At 47.8% G+C, this 18,088-nt stretch overlaps 2 protein-coding genes across 38 annotated transcripts in view; both read right to left on the bottom strand.

The window, feature by feature from the left end:
* The window catches only part of IL17RE (interleukin 17 receptor E), a 45,503-nt gene that overhangs the window by 6,428 nt on the left and 20,987 nt on the right, over positions 1-18,088 (bottom strand). For 3 of the 36 annotated variants that reach the window (XR_014823793.1, XM_084989401.1, XM_084989405.1), the window contains exons 1-8: positions 6,024-6,433; positions 5,662-5,677; positions 4,721-4,843; positions 3,140-3,237; positions 2,720-2,885; positions 2,486-2,625; positions 1,345-1,413; positions 58-124 (exon numbers count right to left, since the gene is read on the bottom strand). Coding sequence is in view for 18 of the 36 variants with exons in the window: in XM_084989401.1 (XP_084845527.1) it covers positions 58-124; positions 1,345-1,413; positions 2,486-2,625; positions 2,720-2,885; positions 3,140-3,237; positions 4,721-4,843; positions 5,662-5,677; positions 6,024-6,338 (994 nt within the window). In the remaining 18 variants the exon portion in view is untranslated. Of the gene's footprint in view, positions 1-57; positions 125-1,344; positions 1,414-2,485; positions 2,626-2,719; positions 2,886-3,139; positions 3,238-4,720; positions 4,844-5,661; positions 5,678-6,008; positions 6,436-18,088 lie in introns of those variants that run through there. The other 33 variants (XR_014823794.1, XR_014823795.1, XM_084989389.1 and 30 more) reach the window with 28 other exon arrangements.
* JAGN1 (jagunal vesicle mediated transporter 1) lies at positions 14,181-16,917 on the bottom strand. 2 transcript variants are annotated; one of them, XM_084989446.1, is made up of 3 exons: positions 16,683-16,917; positions 15,030-15,141; positions 14,181-14,874 (listed from the first exon to the last, which is right to left on the bottom strand). In XM_084989446.1, the coding sequence occupies exons 1-3, from the start codon at positions 16,769-16,771 to the stop codon at positions 14,683-14,685; spliced, it is 393 nt and encodes a 130-aa protein (XP_084845572.1). In that variant the 5' UTR covers positions 16,772-16,917; the 3' UTR covers positions 14,181-14,682. The 2 variants fall into 2 exon arrangements, with proteins under 2 accessions (XP_084845572.1, XP_020924971.2); XM_021069312.2 differs by having other exon boundaries at positions 14,181-15,141.

Genomic DNA, 18,088 nt, shown 5'->3' with positions numbered 1-18,088 from the left:
GACAGAGACATGCACAGAAAGAGGCTGTGCATGCAATGTCACATAAGCAGCACTCACAGGCTTCAGGCCAGTTCTGGAAGGGACATTTTTTACGCCTCACGGTGTCTTCTTGCAGATAGGATGCCTGCAGGGGACAGGGGAATGGGGAAGGAGGGTCAGAGGAATGGCTTGTCCTATATCATCCAGACTAGAAACTCGTTCTGGCTTGACTGTGGCCAGAGGCAAGCTGCCTAAGCTGGCAGAGCACCAAGGAGGGGGAGCAGTGTGGGTGTGGGCAAAGGTGGGTTGTATGTGGCCCTCGGGGGAGGAATTCCAGAGTGTAGGAGTAAGATCAGTGACTGACAGGCAGAGTCCCCTTCTCCTGGAGAGGAGAACCCATCCCCAGAAAGACGTGAATTGTGAGGTCCACATTCCTCAACTTTTGCCTTCTCTTGCCTCCATTTTCAGTGATCCCCAAGGTGCCCAAAGCCTTCCCCCGCCATCCCCCAGACTTCCCAACACCCACTGGTTGTCCCCCAGGCAGGTGATCCTTGCTCCAGGCCTCTGCCTGCTCCTCTTGGGTGACCAGGCCCCCTGCCTTTCCTGTCTAGTCCAATGGAGTCTTTTTTTTTTTTTTTTTTTTTTTTGTCTTTTTGTCTTTTTGTCTTTTGTTGTTGTTGTTGCTATTTCTTGGGCCGTTCCCACGGCATATGGAGGTTCCCAGGCTAGGGGTTGAATCGGAGCTGTAGCCACCGGCCTACGCCACAGCCACAGCAACGCAGGACCCGAGCCGCGTCTGCAACCTACACCACAGCTCACGGCAACGCCGGATCCTTAACCCACTGAGCAAGGGCAGGGACTGAACCCGCAACTTCATGGTTCCTAGTCGGATTCGTTAACCACTGCGCCACGACGGGAACTCCCCAATGGAGTCTTAATGCTAGGCACCGGAGCCTTGTAAGGAGAGGAGGAAGATGGCCATGCAGGACTAGTGTGGATGACACTGGGGGCCATAAGGAACCTTGTGGTGACCACGTGTCCCCATCGCAACGGCTCAGAACACACAGTAAAGGCAGATATCTATTCTTCCTCTGTGGGCTGAGGCCGGGTCTTGACAAGGGGAAGCTGGATTTGGCTGGGGCTGAGGTTGGAATCGCCCCCAAGAATGTCCCATGGTCAGCAGGACCCCTCCATCCCTGAACTAGTGTGTGGCTCACAGGCAAGCTGGCACCAATCTTCCCAAGCATCTTGTTCACATTTAGGCCCTTTAAATCATGACTTACTGGGGGTACGCTTGACCAACTGTGCTATCTGGGTGGCCTAGGTGTGGAGCCACGGACAACCCACACTTTTCCCCCTCCTCACCTCAATGCACAGACAGGGCAGAAGGAATTCATATGGCAGGTCTACAGTGTGGCCCCCAGACAAAATCTTCTGTGGACAAAGCAGCAAAGGGAGAGAAGAGATGCCTGAGAAAGAGCAGAGGCACCCTGGACACAGGCAAGAGGAAGCTGGGACCTTGGCCAACATGCCCAATTTTTCCTCTTGTCTGAGACTTGCTTCTTTTACTGACAAATTTCCCCTCGGGGGGGTCTCTGCTCTGTAGTCTTACCATCTGCTCTGGATGTCTCAGTATGTGGGAGAGGGAGGGAGGAGGAGACAGGGTAAGGAATATACATTTATTGAGCCTCTATGTATGCCAGGTAGGGTGCTAGGTGCTAGAAGCACCAACTCAATTAATGAAATGCTAGCATCACAGTAATCTTGGGAGGCATGATGATCATTTTAAATGAAGAGAGCTGAGGGACCCAAGGGTACAGCATCGGTCCCTGCACATGGTACCAACTCCATACAAGGGTATCCATGATAAGGGGAGGTTGCAGTGAGGTGTCAGGGCCTGGGCTGGGAGAATGGGGGACACCTCATTCTCCGAAGAGCAGTAACAAAAGGGAGGGAGGTGGAAGGGTACCAAGACAGATGTGACCACTTTGTTATTTTCTCAGGGAGAACAGCTTTTTGGGGGACTGAAAAGCCCTCTTAACACAAGCTGAATCTCACTGAGGGTCCTCTCATTAAGGGTAAGTGCCACATTCATTTCTCCACTAGGTGTTCACAGTTGCCCCAGGTCTCTGCCTACCCTTTCACTTCCTCTCTTGCCAGGTGACACAGCCCCCTGTATTCTCCGTCTAGTCCAAGGAAGTCTTTTTTTTTTTTTTTTTTTTGGTCTTTTTGCCTTTTCTAGGGCCGCTCCCTTGGCATATGGAGGTTCCTAGGCTAGGGGTCGAATAGGAGCTGCAGCCGCCAGCCTATGCCAGAGCCACAGCAACACGGGATCCAAGCTGCGTCTGCAACCTACACCATAGCTCACAGCAACGCTGGATCCTTAACCCACTAAGAAAGGCCTGAGATCAAACCCGCAACCTCGTGGTTCCTAGTCGGTTTCGCTTCCTCTGAGCCACAAAGAGAACTCCTGATTTGGCTTTTACAGGCAGACGGCACTCCATACCTGGGCATCAAAGGGAGGGCTCAGTTCTTCACACTCCAGTGCCCACTGGTGGCAAAGACGCACACTGACCTCAGGGCCTGGAGGAACGGTCACTTGAATAGTCCGTGCCTCGGGCAGCAAGTCAAAGGAGAACTCAGGCCCTGGGGAGAAGGGGGACCTGGTAGCCTTGTCTCTTGACCTCAGCACAGGCACCACTATTTCACCGCCCCATTTCCGGTCACACGATATGCCTACCTCCAGACCTTCGTGAGCCGAGGCTAGAGAGACCTGCCCCTGCCTCTGGATCAGTGGGCTGGGTTCTTTTGGAGCGCAACCCCCTTGAGGAGGTGTCTGGGGAGAGGATGGAGATGCAATGGCCATTCTCGGACAGGCAACGGCGGCGGCTAAGCAGCAGCTTCCTCTGCAGGCAGAGAGCAAGGTTGGCCTCAGGCCAGGAGTCAAGAACTCTGGTTCTCTTCCTGTCTCTGGAATCTGAGGCACCACGGGTGAGTGGCTCAACCTTTAATCCTCAGTGTCCTTAACTGTGTAATGGACCAAGTAGTCTACTTCATTTCCATACTTTTCCTCTCTGGTGGAGCTAGACAACAGAATGAGAGGCCTGAAAGGGACGGGCTGTGGGGTGAAGGGCAGGGCAAGAACTGGTAGGGAGGGTACCTGAGCAGATGCTGGTGTCCTGTGTTTCCTGCAGATGTGGAACTTGTAATATTTTTTGGATTTCTGCACCAGGAGGTGGAACCAGCCCCTCTGAAGACCTGCACAGGGAATGACACATTTACCATCCGGCCCCTCCCTACCTGGAGATGTGACCTGGTATTGGATAGTCAGTCATTTTATTCTATTTTATTTTATTTACTTTAGGTAGTCATTTGAATTTTTATTTATTTATTTGCTTTTTAGGGCCGCACTCACGGCATATAGAAGTTCCCAGGCTAGGAGTTGAATCGGAGCTACAGCTTCTGGCCACAGCCACAGCCATAGCCATGTAGGATCCAAACTGCGTCAGTGACCTACGCCACAGCTCACAGCAATACTGGATCCCTGACCCACTGAGCAAGGCCAGGGATCAAACCTGAATCCTCATGGATACTAGTTGGATTCATTTCCACTGGACCATTACAGGAACTCCTTCCTAGACAGTCATTTTAGATCAGGGAGGGTAATAATCTTAAACTTCTTCAGTCCTAAAATGTATAATGCAATCAAAAGAGGAGTAATTTCTTTTTTCTTTTTCGGGCTGCACCTGCAGCATATGGGATTTCCCAGTCTAGGAGTTGAAGTAGAGCTGCAGCCACCAGCCTGTGCCACAACCACAGCAAAGCCAGATCCGAGCCGTGTCTGCAACCTACACCACAGCTTGCGGCAATGCCAGATCCTTAACCCACTGAGTGAGGTCAGGGATCAAACCTGCATCCTCACGGACGCTATGTCAGGTTCTTACTCCACTGAGCCACAAGGGGAACTCTGAGGAGTAATTTCTTAATAGTGAAAAAGCTATATATATTAATCCTACACACACACACACACACACACACACACACACACACGGATGTTTGTGGTAGAATTATCTATAATGATGAAAAATTAGAAATCGTTCTTTTTTTTTTTTTTTTTTTTTTGTCTTTTTGCCTTTTCTAAGGCCACTCCCGTGGCATATGGAGGTTCCCAGGCTAGGGGTTGAATCGGAGCTGTAGCTGCTGGCCTACACCAGAGACACAGCAACGCGGGATCCGAGCCGCGTCTGCAACCTACACCACAGCTCACGGCAACGCCGGATCCTTAACCCACTAAGAAAGGCCAGAGATCGAACCCGCAACCTCATGGTTCCTAGTCAGATTCATTGACCACTGAGCCACGATGGGAACTCCAGAAACTGTTTGTTCTTAAGCAGTGTACGGGCATTTAGTATGTCCCAGGCACTTAATTAAGCAATGAAAATATAGAGTTGAATAAGACAGAACTTACTTCACAAATGGAAGGCTATACTAGTAAATTCATAGAACTAAAACATTTTAATCCCAAGAACTTGTACCAGCTGAAAGGAAAAACACCTTCACAAAATGATACAAATGAACTCATGAACAGCAATCATGGTTTGCTATTTTAGGATGGTCTAAGTCTCTGCTGAGGATGGCAGCTAGACAAACATCTGTCCCACTTGCCTCAGTCTAGGGCCCTCTCCAAATGCCTCCAATTCACATCTCCACCAAGAATGGCCCAAATGCATGTTTTTCATACCTGAGGGACCTGGCAACAGATACAGGCACCAACAGCTGGGGTAGTGACACAGCCGAGCACACCAAGGCTTTGGGGAGAGGGGGAGGGCCGACTGGGTATGGCGAGGAATCTGGGTAGACCACCCTGTGAAAGATGAAAAGGAAGTCAAATGGTAGGGTCCCAGGAGGTCCCTCCTGCCACAGACAAGATGAACTTGACGCAGAGCTCTGCCTCTTACATCCTGGCCAAGTAACTTGGGGCGAGTTACAGACCTCTCTTTGCCTCAGCTTCCTCATTCAAAAAGTGGGGCTGTGTCAAGATCAAGTAAGATAACATGTGGGAAAATGCCTTGTGAAGTAGAATGTGCCATGAAATAAGAAGGATCGTTGTTATATTACCGATGTGGTGAGTGAGATTCACCTGGCTCTCATTTAATCCACCCCACAGCTCAGGGGCAACAGTTTTCATTGTATAATCATTTCTTTACTTTCTTTTTCTCTTTTTTTGTTTTTTGAGGGCTGCATCTGTGGCATATGGAAGTTCCCAGCATAGGGGTTGAACTGGAGCTGCAACTGCTGGCCTACACCGCAGCCACAGCCACACCAGATCTGAGCCGAGTCTGCAACCTACCCCACAGCTCACTGCAAAGCCAGATCCTTAACCCGCTGAGCGAGGCCAGGGATACAACTGCATCCTCATGGATCCTCGTCTGGTTTGTTACTGCTGAGCCATAACGGGAACTCCTGTGTAATCATTTCTACTGTGCTGCTATACCCCTCAGAAACTGTGTACTGCCTGAAGCTACACACAGAGAATGCAGCAGAATTATAATGCAAACCTAGGCTCGTCCTGATTCTAACCCCTGTGCTTTTTCCTTGATATTATGCTACGTCCCAGGTTGAGAACCAAAAATTAGAATGGAAGAACAGGGAAAAAGGAGCAGGGCAGGGAATGAGACTCACCAGCGAAACTGTCATCCTGAAGGCACAGGGCCCAGTAGGGAAAAGAAAGGACAGAAGTATAATTAGTAGGGTTTCCCAGAAGGAGCATTCTCCCTGGGGTCTTTGGCTCACATCACCTAATTCTGAAGCCCGTGAGCTAACAACCCATTCATTCATTCAGGCTCTTTCCTTTCCAGCCCCACCCTGCCCAAGCCCTCAGCGCGTAAGGACCTCGGCCTATCCCTCCAAGACCGTGTAGAGGACATACTGAGGCTGCCATCAGAGCACGGGGACTCAGATGGTAGGAAAAGACAGGCAAGAGAGTGGGGAGCTTTACCAGTCTGTGCCAGCCGGGTGTTCCCGCCCACCAGCGGCAGGCGCACCTTACCATGTGGGAGACCAGCAGACAGTAGGTGCTCCGGCGGGGAAAGGAAGAGCAGGCAAGCCCAGCAGAGACAAGGAGGCCAGTGAGCAGTAGGAGGAGAGGCAGGAGCAGGGCTGCCAGTCCGGGGCTCCCCATGGGCTTCCGTGGGGTCAGGGCGCCCAGAACATGGCTGCACAGCCTGTAGGTGGGCAGCAGGGCCTTGCTGTGCAGCTGAGGGGAGCACAATGCCAGCAGGAGCCCTCGCCTCAGTCTGCTCCTGCCCCGCCCTGCCCCAAAGCTCCTCCTCAATCCCAACCAGCCAGCCAGGCCACATTCCTTCTCCTCCCAGTGAAGGGACTGTGGGGACACCTGCCCCCCAGAAAACCCTACTTCCCCTCCCTGGATGGCAAGGGGCTCTTGCCCTGGCAGAGAAGTAACAGGAAAGAGGCCTGGCACAAGGTTAGGGGGATGGATGGTGGGCTGTACCCATTTCTTAACCCCTCCTACTCTGGCAACATCCTGCAGATAGGAGCAACCCCTTCACATACTCCTGGACTTGAGCTTCCCATGGACACATGCTTCATTCTCTCATTCAGAGGACTAACAAAGCGATTAAGCACTACTCTGCACTGGGTGCTAGAGATGGATGTGACAGAGGCACCATTTAGAGTTGGGCAGAAAAGCACCACAGGATGCACATAAGCCTCACAAGTCCCCATCTACATCCTGGCTCCCACCTCGCTAACTCTCCAGACTGTGGCCTAGCCTTCTCTACCAACTGGCCAGTTCCAGCTCCTCTGTCAAAGGGCCTCCAGCTTCAAGGATCTACTCATCAGTACCATCTGCTCAGGACGCCCCAAGCTCATAGCTGAGCCCTAGAGCTGAGGGAGGGGGCCCCATGCACTGACCTGGTTTCCTGTGGTTTCCGATGCTGACAAGGCACCATTCTCTGTGGGGACCCTCCCCATCATCCCACAGCTTCCTCCTGCTCAGGGAGCATTTGAAGCTGCTTCAGCCCTCACCTTGGTGACACACACAGTAGAAAGAAAGTTTGGGGCACACCTACTGGCTGAAGGCATCTTGAGACTGTTATTATCTCTCTGTACCTTTCAACAGCCTGACCATAGCCATCTGCAGGCCAATTCTAGATCCTAAGTCTTGAGGTCCACTGTCTGAAGACCCCATTGTAGCCACTGTCCTACAAATACCCTGAAGCTTTTGAGCTCTTTAGAAGGACCTTTCTTATTCTTTGTTTCTCCAATGCCTAGTAGTGGATGTCATGAAATAGGTGCTTTGAGCTTTAGTAAATGTAAATTAGGATACATTTTATCTGAGTAGCAGTTTATTCATTTCATATACTTCATAAGCACTTTCATATTTGATCCTTCTAACCACCTTATGAAACAGGTAAGTGAAAATTATTCATTTCACAAAAAGAAATAAGGAAACAGAAGGGATTATGCTTTGGTCAAGGTCTCTAGCCCAAGAAGTTCCAATTCTACCAGCCTCTCATAGTCCATCTATCATCCTGATGGACCTTCCTCCCACTGCTCCATCCCAGAGGCTCCTGGGAACTCCAAAGGGCCTGCCTGATACAGTTCTGTCTTTTGGCCTTGGAGTGTTAGAGTGCATCACTGCAAATAAATCAGTACACAACAGGACCAGTAGCCTCTCTGGAGTGCTGGGACGCATTTCAATCCCCAGCCCGCACAGTGGGTTAAGGATCTGGAGTTTGGAGTTTCCATTGTGGCTCAGTGGGTTAAGAATCCGACTAGTATCCATGAGGATGAGGGTTCGATCCCTCAGTGGGTTAATGATCTGGTAGTGCCACGAGCTGCAATGTAGGCAGCAGATGCTGCTTGGATCCAATGTTGCTGTGGCTGTAGCATAGGCCACAGTTGAAGCTCCAATTCAATCCCTAGCCTGGAAACTTCCATATGCTGCAGGCATGACCCTAAAAAGGAAAGAAAGGGAAAAAAAAAAGGATCTGGTGTTGCCACAGCTGCATCGTAAGTCACAACTGTGGCTTGGATCTGATCCCTGGCTTGAGAACTCCATATGTTGCAGAACGGTCAAAAAAAAAAAAAAAAAAAAAGAAAAAAAGAAAAAAAGAAAAAAGAAAGGAAAATCAATACAATGTGAAAGGAGAAAAAGGTGGTCTGGCTATATTAGGGATAAGTCTAAGTCTTACCCCTAAATTTTCACTTAATTCACAGTGGTTTAGATCTATACAGATAACGTGTTTCTTTTCTTTCTTTCTTTTTTTTTTTGCAGCACATGGAAATTTCCAGGCTAGGGGTTGAATCGGAGCTACAGCTGCTGGCCTACGCCACAGCCATAGCAACACAGGATCTGAGCCACATCTGTGACCTATACCACAGCTCACAGCAACGCCAGATCCTTAACCCACTGAGCAAGGCCAGGGATCGAACCCAAATCCTCATGGATCCTAGTCAGTTTCATTAACTGCTGAGCCACGAAGGGAACTCCTTACACAGATAATGTGTTTCTAATGCTGGGGTCACAAAGTAAGAAAGTTGGCTCGAACCCTTTTCTTTTTTGACTTCTCTCATCCCTCTCTCTCTCTCTCTCTTTTTTTTTTTTTTTTTGCTTTTCAGAGCCACATCCGAGGCACATGGAAGTTCCCAGGCTAGGGGCTGAATTGGAGCTGCAGGTGTGGCTGATGCTACATGCAGAGCAACACTGGATCTGAGCTACATCACCACTCTCAGCACCTATGGATCGCTAACCCCCAGAGAGAGACCAGGGAGTGAATCTGCATCCTCATGGAATACTGGTAGGGTTCATTACTGCTGAGCCACAACAGGAATTCCAAACCCTTTTATCTTCTGATCTGATTCTCACAGTGAAAACATTTGGTTACTTGCTCCTTGACCCTGGGTAAGTTTTGGTAGGAAAAGCAGAAAAGAAGAGACTCATACACACATTAAAAAAGAAAAAAAAAAAAGAATAGAAAGGAAAAAAACACAGAGAAAAGGAAGGCAGGAAGAACACAGAAAAGGAGGTCTGTGTTTTATTTACTGTTTTGCTGTTTTTGTTTCTAATCGTATAGCCCATTGCAAAAAGGATGTAAAATAAAAAGCATAGTGGGCAAATTCCAGGACACCCTGGGAGAGGGCGAGGGGTCAGATCAACATTTGCTAAACTCCTACTGTCAGGTTCTGGACCATATGCTTTGTTCACATTATCTCATATTATGGATACTATAACCCTTGAATCAGTCTTACTAAACCATTTTACAGACTAGGAAACACTGGTTGGATTAAGAAACTTGTCCAAACACAAAATGGACAGCTGGGATTCACCACCATATCTTTCTAGGTCTTTCTGTCCAAACAAATTGCTTGTGGAGATCTGTGATTTCTGGGCCCTGCAGTCTACAGAAGTACTAGATTGAATGACATGATGAGTTGGTAGGGTTAACAATGTGGAGGAAGAAATCCTAAGAGTTGGAAAGAACAAAGGACAGCAGGTCTTACGGGAGTAGTTATGGGTGATTGGACTTCTAGGAGAGTAGGGATTGTTTGTCAAGTGTCAACAAGGGAGGAGTACTTTTGTGGCTGGAATAGGAGGTGGCCAACTGGAGTAAAGGCAACAGAGGTGAGTGGGAAGCCTGCAGCACAGAGGCCCTGTCCTGTTGGAAGGTGGCCAAGGCCTGTCTTACCCATGGTTTGTGTCTGAATGAGCCAACCCAGACTTCATGCTCCAATAACCTCCATTTGGGGACGAAGCCAGGACTTCAGGAGGTTTTGGCAGGCCCCTGTGCATGCTCAGATACACAATACACCATGGGGGCCTTGGGCAGCCATTTTCCTGGACAAAGCCTTACCCATGAAGGGACTCTGGTCAGACAATGCAGTGCACCTCCAGGTTGTTCCTATAATGGCAGATTCCTGAGGTCTGTTGGGGCAACTGTGCCTACTGTCAGGGCACCCTGGGCAAGAAAGTCCAACTGATTAGACCAATGAAAACCAAGACACAAGTCCCTTTCTTACTCCTATTCTTCCAGAAGGGATCAACCTCCACAACAGAGGAGAGAAATTATGCTTAATAAAAGGGACTCTCAGTTGATAGGAGAACACCAGCAGTGCTCATTAAGAGAAGGGATTTTTTTTTTTTTTAATATATGGTGTGCTGTAACTTAGGTAATTGTTTTCCACGAGTCTACATATCTTTTTTTTTTTTTCCGGCTGTGCTCACAGTATGCAGGAGGTCCTGAGCCAGGGATTGAACCCCATGCCATAGTAGTGACCCAAGACACAGCAGTGACAACACCGGAACCTTAACCCACTAGGCCACCAAAGAGTTCCAAGGGAAAGAATTTTGATATGTACTAAGCACCTATACCTTTTATATATAGTATTTAATTTAATCCTCACAACAACCTTGGGTGGTAGCCACTATGATCTCTCTAAGTTCCATCATAAAACAGAGGTTTAAGTATCTTGCTCAAGGCAAAAGGTAGCAAAACACTTTAAAGACGTCCAACCTGAGCCATTCTTTTTTTTTTTTTTTTTTTTTGTCTTTTTGCCATTTCTTGGGCCACTCCTGCGGCATATGGAGGTTCCCAGGCTAGGGGTCCAATCGGAGCCGTAGCCACCGGCCTACGCCAGAGCCACAGCAATGCGGGATCCGAGCCACGTCTGCAACCTACACCACAGCTCACAGCAACGCCATGAGCAAGAGCAGGGACTGAACCCTCAACCTCATGGTTCCTAGTCGGATTCGTTAACCACTGCGCCACGACGGGAACTCCCCTGAGTCATTCTAATATTAGAAACTATGTCCTATACACTATACCACACTGCTTTTCTCATAGATTAGATGGCTCACTAAGGGTTCTTCCAATGCATACACCCTCCAGCTCTGTAAACATCAGGGAATAATAACCATTCCTCACATATATATAATGTTACATGGTTGTTTTGGTTTCCTTTTTGTCTTTTTAGGGCCACACCCGTGGCATATGGAGTGTGGCCCTAAAAAGGCTAGGAGTCGAATTGGAGCTGTAGCCACTGGCCTACACTACAGCCACAGCAATGCCAGATCCGAGCCATGTCTGCAACCTACACTGCAGCTGGGGTCAGGGATCGAACCCACGTCCTCGTGGATACTAGTCAGGTTCATTACTGCTGAGCCACAACAGGCACTCTAGTGTTAGACTGTCTTTAAAGCACCTTCACAAGACTTGACCTTATTTAATCTTCAGAACAATCCTGTGAATTAGGCAGGGCTGATCTTGGTACTTGAACCTGTATTCCAATCCAAATACAGTGCTCTTCCTACTAAATCAAGATCCCTATCAAATAGGATCTTGTTTGCTTCAGGAAACACTACAACCTTGAAGCAGGGGGAAAACATAACTGGAAAAGCCCAGAAAAGCAGAATCCCAACAAGCAGAAAACTAAAATGAACGAAGTGGTTATTTTTTTGGTGTTGACAATTTTTATGATGGGTCTTGAAAAGCAACCCATGACTGTACAACACCACTCTAATAATCAAATAAATTTTCGCAGTGGAAATGAATCCAACTAGGAACAATGAGGTTGAGGGTTCAATCCCTGGCCTCACTCAGTGGGTTAAAGATCCAGTGTTGCCGTGAGCTGTGGTGTAGGTCGAAGATTCGGCTTGGATCCTGTGTTGCGGTGGCTGTGGTGCAGGCCGGCAGCTGTAGCTCCGACTGGACCCCTAGTCTGGGAACCTCCATATGCTGCGGGTGCAGCCTTAACAAGCAAAAAAAAATAAAATAATAAATTTTAATTTTTTGTTTGTTTTTTTGGCTATGTGTGAAGCAAGGAGAAGTTCCAGGGCCAGGGATCAAACCTGTGCCACAGAAGCTGATACAGTGAAAATGCCAGATCCTTAGCCTCCTGCACCACAATAGAAATCCACCATCCCAATCCTTTGAAAATTAGCTGTCTGTGCCTGGTGCACAAAGCTCCATTTACCTACTCATTTCCATCTGCACTTCTGTGCTCTCCAAATCCCACCTGATTCAATCTACTTTGCTCTGTGAAATACACTTTCATTTTAGTCTACAGTAAGACATGTTACTTCACTCAATAAAGGCAGAGTGCATGCTGCATGTTAGGTACTGAGCAAAGAGTGAGAAAAACATGTCTATTAGTAATTCTATCAATAGAAGAGGTAAAATTTAAATGCCATGTGAATTCAAAGACCCCTCGCTCCTTGAACCGAAGGAATCAGAAGCCTCCAGAGTTACCACATAAGGTTAAGTCAAAGGTTTAAGAACAGAAAAGGGAGGAGTCCCCATCATGGCTCAGTGGAAACGAATCTGATTGGCATCCATGAGGATGCAGGTTCCATCCCTAGCCTTGCTCAGCGGGATAAGGACCCAGCGTTGCCAGGAGCTGTGAAGTAGGGTTAAGGATCTGGCGTTGCCATGAGCTGTGGTGTAGGTCGCAGACGCAGCTCAGATCTGGTGTTGCCGTGGCTCTGGCGTAGGCCAGCGGCTATAGCTCCGATTCGACCCCTAGCCTGGGAACCTCCATATGCCATGGGTGTGGCCCCAAAAAGACAAAAATAAAAAATAAAAAGAGTGGAAAAGGGAAATTTTAAGGAAACTGGGAAAACACAGAACCAACATGGGGATTCCTAAGAGGCTCTAGTGACTGAGAGACAGTGTGTGAGAATACTGGGAGATAGCGCAGAAGTGCACTGGGACCACACTGTGGAAATGTCTAAAAGGGATTATGGAATTTTAGTTGTTCAAAATCTAATAGCACAGAGTAGGGAGCAATGATGATGATCCACAGCTGAGCTCTTAGGATACTCATTTGCACACAGGGATGCAGAAAGAGGAATGGATATGAGGTAGAAGGCAAGGAGTTAAGTTTGGGACACACTGAGTTTAAAATGATAATCAGGACATCTAGAGGCTGTGTAGTCAGACGTACTGCCAGTACCTTAGTGACTAAGTACATACCCAATGTTTATACAACAGAAGAATGACTATAACTCTGGAGAGAGTAGAGATCCAGAGTCAAATATCTGGGCATCATCCAGAAACAATAAAGTCAAGTGCGTAAGAGCAAAGAAACACACATCTTCCATGCACTATTTACTGTGTATCAGACTTTTAGGTGTGAAAGGGCCTTTAGTTCTCTTTCCCACTCCTATTTATTTATTTATTTTTGTCTTTTTGCCTTTTCTAGGGCTGCTCCCACGGCATATGGAGGTTCCCAGGCTAGGGGTCTAATCAGAGCTGTAGCCTCTGGCCTACGCCAGAGCCATGGCGACACGGGATCTGAGCTTCGTCTTCGACCTACACCACAGCTCATGGCAACGCCGGATCCTTAACCCACTGAGCCAGGCCAGGGATTGAACCTGCAACCTCATGGTTCCTAGTCGGATTTGTTAACCACTGAGCCACAATGGGAACTCCCCCACTTCTATTTTTACTTATCTGCTCCACACCATTATATACTGTGTTCATTAATTGTTTCACACATATATTATGTTTCACCTAGATTGCAAATTCTCTATATGCAGGATACTTTAAAATTCTTTTGAGAGTTAGCAGAAACAAATCTGACTAGCATGCCTGAGGACACAGGGTCAATCTCTGGCCTCCATCAGTGGATTAAGGATCCGATGTTGCCATGAGCTGTAGCGTAGGTCGCAGACGCAGCTTGGATCTGGCATTGCTAAGGCTGTGGAGTAGGCCAGTGGCTATAGCTCCAATTTGACCCCTAGTCTGGGAACCTCCATGTGCCACAGGGGGAGCCCTAAAAAGACAAAGAATAATAATAAAATAAAATAAAATTCTTTTGGATGACAATATAGTACTAGACACGTAACTGACACTGTTAACACTGAATGATAAACATGAATATCCACCAAAAGAGCCCATAACCCAAGCTGGACAATTGAGAATGGACCATTTCACAGGTGGAGGTTAAATGCATGGTCCATTTGACCACTTGAGAGCTAAAGGTTGCCCACTATGACTTAGGCTCCTTATGCCCAGTTCACTTGTCCACAGCCACTGCCAAGTTTCTCAGGGAGCTTCTACCTACCTCCTAGTGTCTAAGCCCATTCAAACAACACAATTTTCACACTCTATTAACTCCTGAACACAAAGCAAACAACACACTTTTCACATTCTATCAACTCCTGAACACAAGGCACAGGGTGGACAAGGCAGTTGTAACTTTATTGAGGTTCTTTTCAATTAAAATGCTTCACAGTAGAGACCAGTATTCAGGGGGACAAGCTCAAAATGCTTTCTGCCCCATGATCCACAGATTGAAGAAAATCTGATTTATTCCCTATCTCCCTTAGTCTCAGTGGCTAAGAGGTCATGGATAGAAGTGGAGAATGACCCACAGGCAAGGATAAAGCTCAGTCTTAAAAGAAAAGCCCTGAAGGACCTCAACTTCAACCAGCTGAAATTTGTTTCACAGCTGTGGATCACCCAGTTCCACCAACTAGGAATAAATTAAATGTAGTTTTGCCACCAGCTGATGGCAACAGAAGGGGCTTTCCAGAACTTGGGTCTAGTGTGCACTAGTTGCCAACATGGCAGCTGCCAAAATCAGCAAAGAAGATTTTAGAACAGCTCCTCCACCCTCTCACTCCATTGGATGGGAGGCTTGGGCTTCACCTCACACAGCAGTCCATCAGGTAGGCTTCATTTACGCTTCTTCTCTTGTGTGCTGGTGAACCAAGAGTCTAGGAGCTTCTTGCTGTAGTATAACTGCCAGGCGTGCACTTGGACTGCCAGCACTAACACCAGATACATGACGGAGACGGCGGGAAAACCAAAGAGGAAGCGGTAGGCCTTGCCATGGCGGTAGAGCTGCTGGGCAGCGGGGAACATCTCCATGCTGCCATAAATGAGGGGAGCGATTGAAAAGAGCCCCATGCTGATCATGGAGAGCACTAAGTAGCTAATGTTGTTGCGGGGGAAGGAGAAGAGGCCCAAGAGGGAGGGCACAATGCTCAGCAAATAGGGGTACTCCCACTGATAGGGCATGGCCACCTGATCATGCGACAAGAGCCTCAGGTGTCCCACGCTCATCTTGGCAACCAGCAGCAGCCATATGATCAGATGCACGTAGGTCAGCTTCTTGATTTCATACTTGAGGGTCACACTGTGGGGCAGAGCAGAGGAAGAAGTAGCTTTCATTCAAAATTTTCTGACCACCAACTATATGTCAGGCAACTATACAGAACACTGGGTGAATAAGATACAGTTCTTGCCTGGAGGCTGGGAACAAGGTATGGAGGAAGAAAAAATAATTAGAAAACAAACTAGAAAAGCTCTAGTAAATCTATGTTGCAAATTATATGGGATCATAGGAAGGAGTAATTAATTCTGCTTGGGATGAATTGCCTAAGAAGGCTGTCTAGACAAGGATGCTATCTGAGCTAGGCTCTGAGAAGTGGGTGGAGATGAAAACTCCAAGCAGAGCTAAGAGCATGCAAGCAAAAAAGGCCTAAGCATTTGTGTTCCAGGAAAGCAAGTGGTTGGGTGTGGAAGGACTACACTGTGGTGAGGAAGGGAGTAGCAGGACATGAAGTTGCAGGCTATGAAAGAGTCAGTTTAAAGGCAGAAGAGGAACCGAGGGCTGTGTTTTGAAAGATGATTAACTGTAGCACAGGCATTCAGCCCATTAGAGGAGGTACTGGCAGCAAGGAAACCAACTCAGGCTGCCCACACTTCTCCAGCTAGAGTACATTTTTCACCTAAAGGAAGCCCATTTTCTCTTATTCTTTGAATTTTCTCAGGTCCTAAATCCACTTTACATCTCCTTCGAGGGCAGAGTTTCTGCTCTAGACAGACATGAAAACACAGGCTTGGGCTGTGAGGTCCCCTTGGGCAGGGGTCTAAGGATAGGAATAAAGTGAGGGTTCGCAGAGCTTGTCACTCTTTAAAACTCTGGAGAAAAAGATGCAGAAAAGATTCTGGGAAAGTTTAATGGGATTAAGAAAGAAAATCTTTTAAAAAAAATTCATTATAGAACGTGCAGAAAGGTCGGGGGGAAAAATCAGTCACCTGTAGACTTCAAACTTCATGAAGGCGGGGACCATTTTTGTTTGTTTGTCAATAAACTTTTTATTGAAAGTATAACATGCATACAAAGACTAGGTTTGTTTCCGCTATTGTATCTTCAGTGCCTAGCACAATGCATGATGGGTAGAAACTCAATAAATATCTGTTGAAGGAATAAACGAATGTAGAAATATACCTTACGTGCTGGTGGATGGTGGTGGTCCATTAAACTCATTTTAGGGGCCACATTCCCCAAAAAGCCCAAAATATAGCAGCTACTACGTATTGGGCAGACTTACGGGCTGTTATGCTACGTCCTTTACGCTAATTGTTGCCTCATTAATTCACCAATATCAAAATGGCAGATTAAATTTCCCTTGCCAGATGAGAAAACTGAGGCTCAATTAGAAATTCTGTTCCCGAGGGCGGAGAGCCAGGCCAGCATCGCAGTGGAGCGGGCCGGACCCCTCGAGGCACAGGGGGATCAAAAGGTGGAGCTCAGAGGAGCAAGGGGGCTTCTCGAGATTGGGGACCGGTTCCGGGTTGTCCTAGAAGGAGGGGACTTGGCAGGTGCGCGGGGGCTGCCTGGGAAGCAAGATCCTGAGGCCTGGCCCCGCAGGATCTAGCCTCACTTCATACCTCATCTGGTAGTGCATGGCGACGCGCTCCCGGTGCTGAAAGTCGCTGCCGTCGGTGCCAGCCGCTCGCGGGCCTGCCCGAGACGCCATTGTCCCCACCCAGAACCCAGGAGCCCGTCACACCGACCCGCTGTCACGACTACCACGCCAAGCGGCCCACGGACGCCGTTCGCGCCACCTCAGCTCAGCCAACCCAAGAGCCTGGGGGTTTCGCGAGGACAACTTCCGGCCTGTCTGTCCCTGGAGGACCGACTCTGTGGTCATTCCCCTGTGCAAGCGCACGCGCAGGAGAACACGTACGCACGCGCGCGCTCTCGGCCCCGCCCCAGCAGTCTCTCCCCGCACTTTGCCCCGTGCAGAATATTAATTCACAGCACATGTATATTTTTGCCAAGTTCTTGCTGATTCTCCAGCCTCTCCAGCACTTTCACTTTCTTAAACTCTCACTCAAGTTTAAGATGTCTCAGTCCCCACTTCACAGATTGGGGAAACTTATTCCTGGAAAAGATATGTGACTTTCTCAAGAGCATACATCTTCCATCCTGTCTTAAAGTATCTCCCCACAGATTACTTAATCATTGCAAAGAGGAAACGGTAACTTCACAGGAGATATCGGGAGAAGGCACAGGAGAAACCTGGCATGCATCCCCTTAACTAAGTAAGCAAATTAACTTGACCGGAAGTGAGACAAACTGAATCTTTCTGCCTCCTGATAAAGCTGAGGACACAGCATCACTTTTGTGATGTGCATGCCCAAAATACTCAGCCTGAATCTATCATGAAGAGATGACAGATAAACTCAAATTGAAAGACATTCTGCAAAATAACTGGACTGTGCTTTCTTTAAAATGTCAAGGCCATGAGAAAAAGAAATTAGGTAGAAGTAGAAAGCAGGGCAGTGGCTGCCAGGGGCTAGAGGGAAAGAAGGAATGGAGACTTGTTCAGTGGGTACAGAGATGAAAAGGAGATGAAAAAAGTTCTGGAGATCAGTGTGGTAAGGGTTGCACAACAGTGTGAATATACTTAATGCCAGTAAACTGTACACTTAAAAATGATTACTTTTAGAAGTTCCCATTGTGGCTCAGCAGAAACAAATCTGACTAGCATCCATGAGGAAGTAGGTTTGACCCCTGGCCTTGTTCAGTGGGTTAAGGATCTGGTGTTGCTGTGAGTTGAAGAGTAGGTTGTATACACAGCTTGGATCCAGCATGGATGTGGCTGTGGCTGTGGAGTAGGCCAGCAGCTACAGCTTGGATTCGACCTCTAGCATGGGACCCTCCATATGCTGTGGGTGCAGCCCTAAAAAGACAAAAATTGTTACTTTTATGTTATGTGCATTTTACCACAATAAAACACAAAATAAGAACATTTCAAAATTGTTACCCGAAAAAACTAAACCATTTTTCC

Source organism: Sus scrofa, chromosome 13, assembly GCF_054392235.1.
Source record: "Sus scrofa isolate SSC_HxYL_T2T_F1_AM1 chromosome 13, Sscrofa_HxYL_maternal_Yorkshire_Landrace_v2.0, whole genome shotgun sequence".
Taxonomy (NCBI): Eukaryota; Metazoa; Chordata; class Mammalia; order Artiodactyla; family Suidae; genus Sus; species Sus scrofa.
This window is presented reverse-complemented; position numbering and strand designations above follow the sequence as displayed.

Coding starts and splice junctions, on each gene's coding strand:
- JAGN1 (XM_021069312.2), bottom strand. CDS start 16,771: ATGGCGTCTCGGGCAGGCCCGCGAGCGGCTGGCACCGACGGCAGCGAC. Junction 15,142..16,682: donor GCCATGCACTACCAGATGAG/GTATGAAGTGAG, acceptor TCTGCCCCACAG/TGTGACCCTCAAGTATGAAA.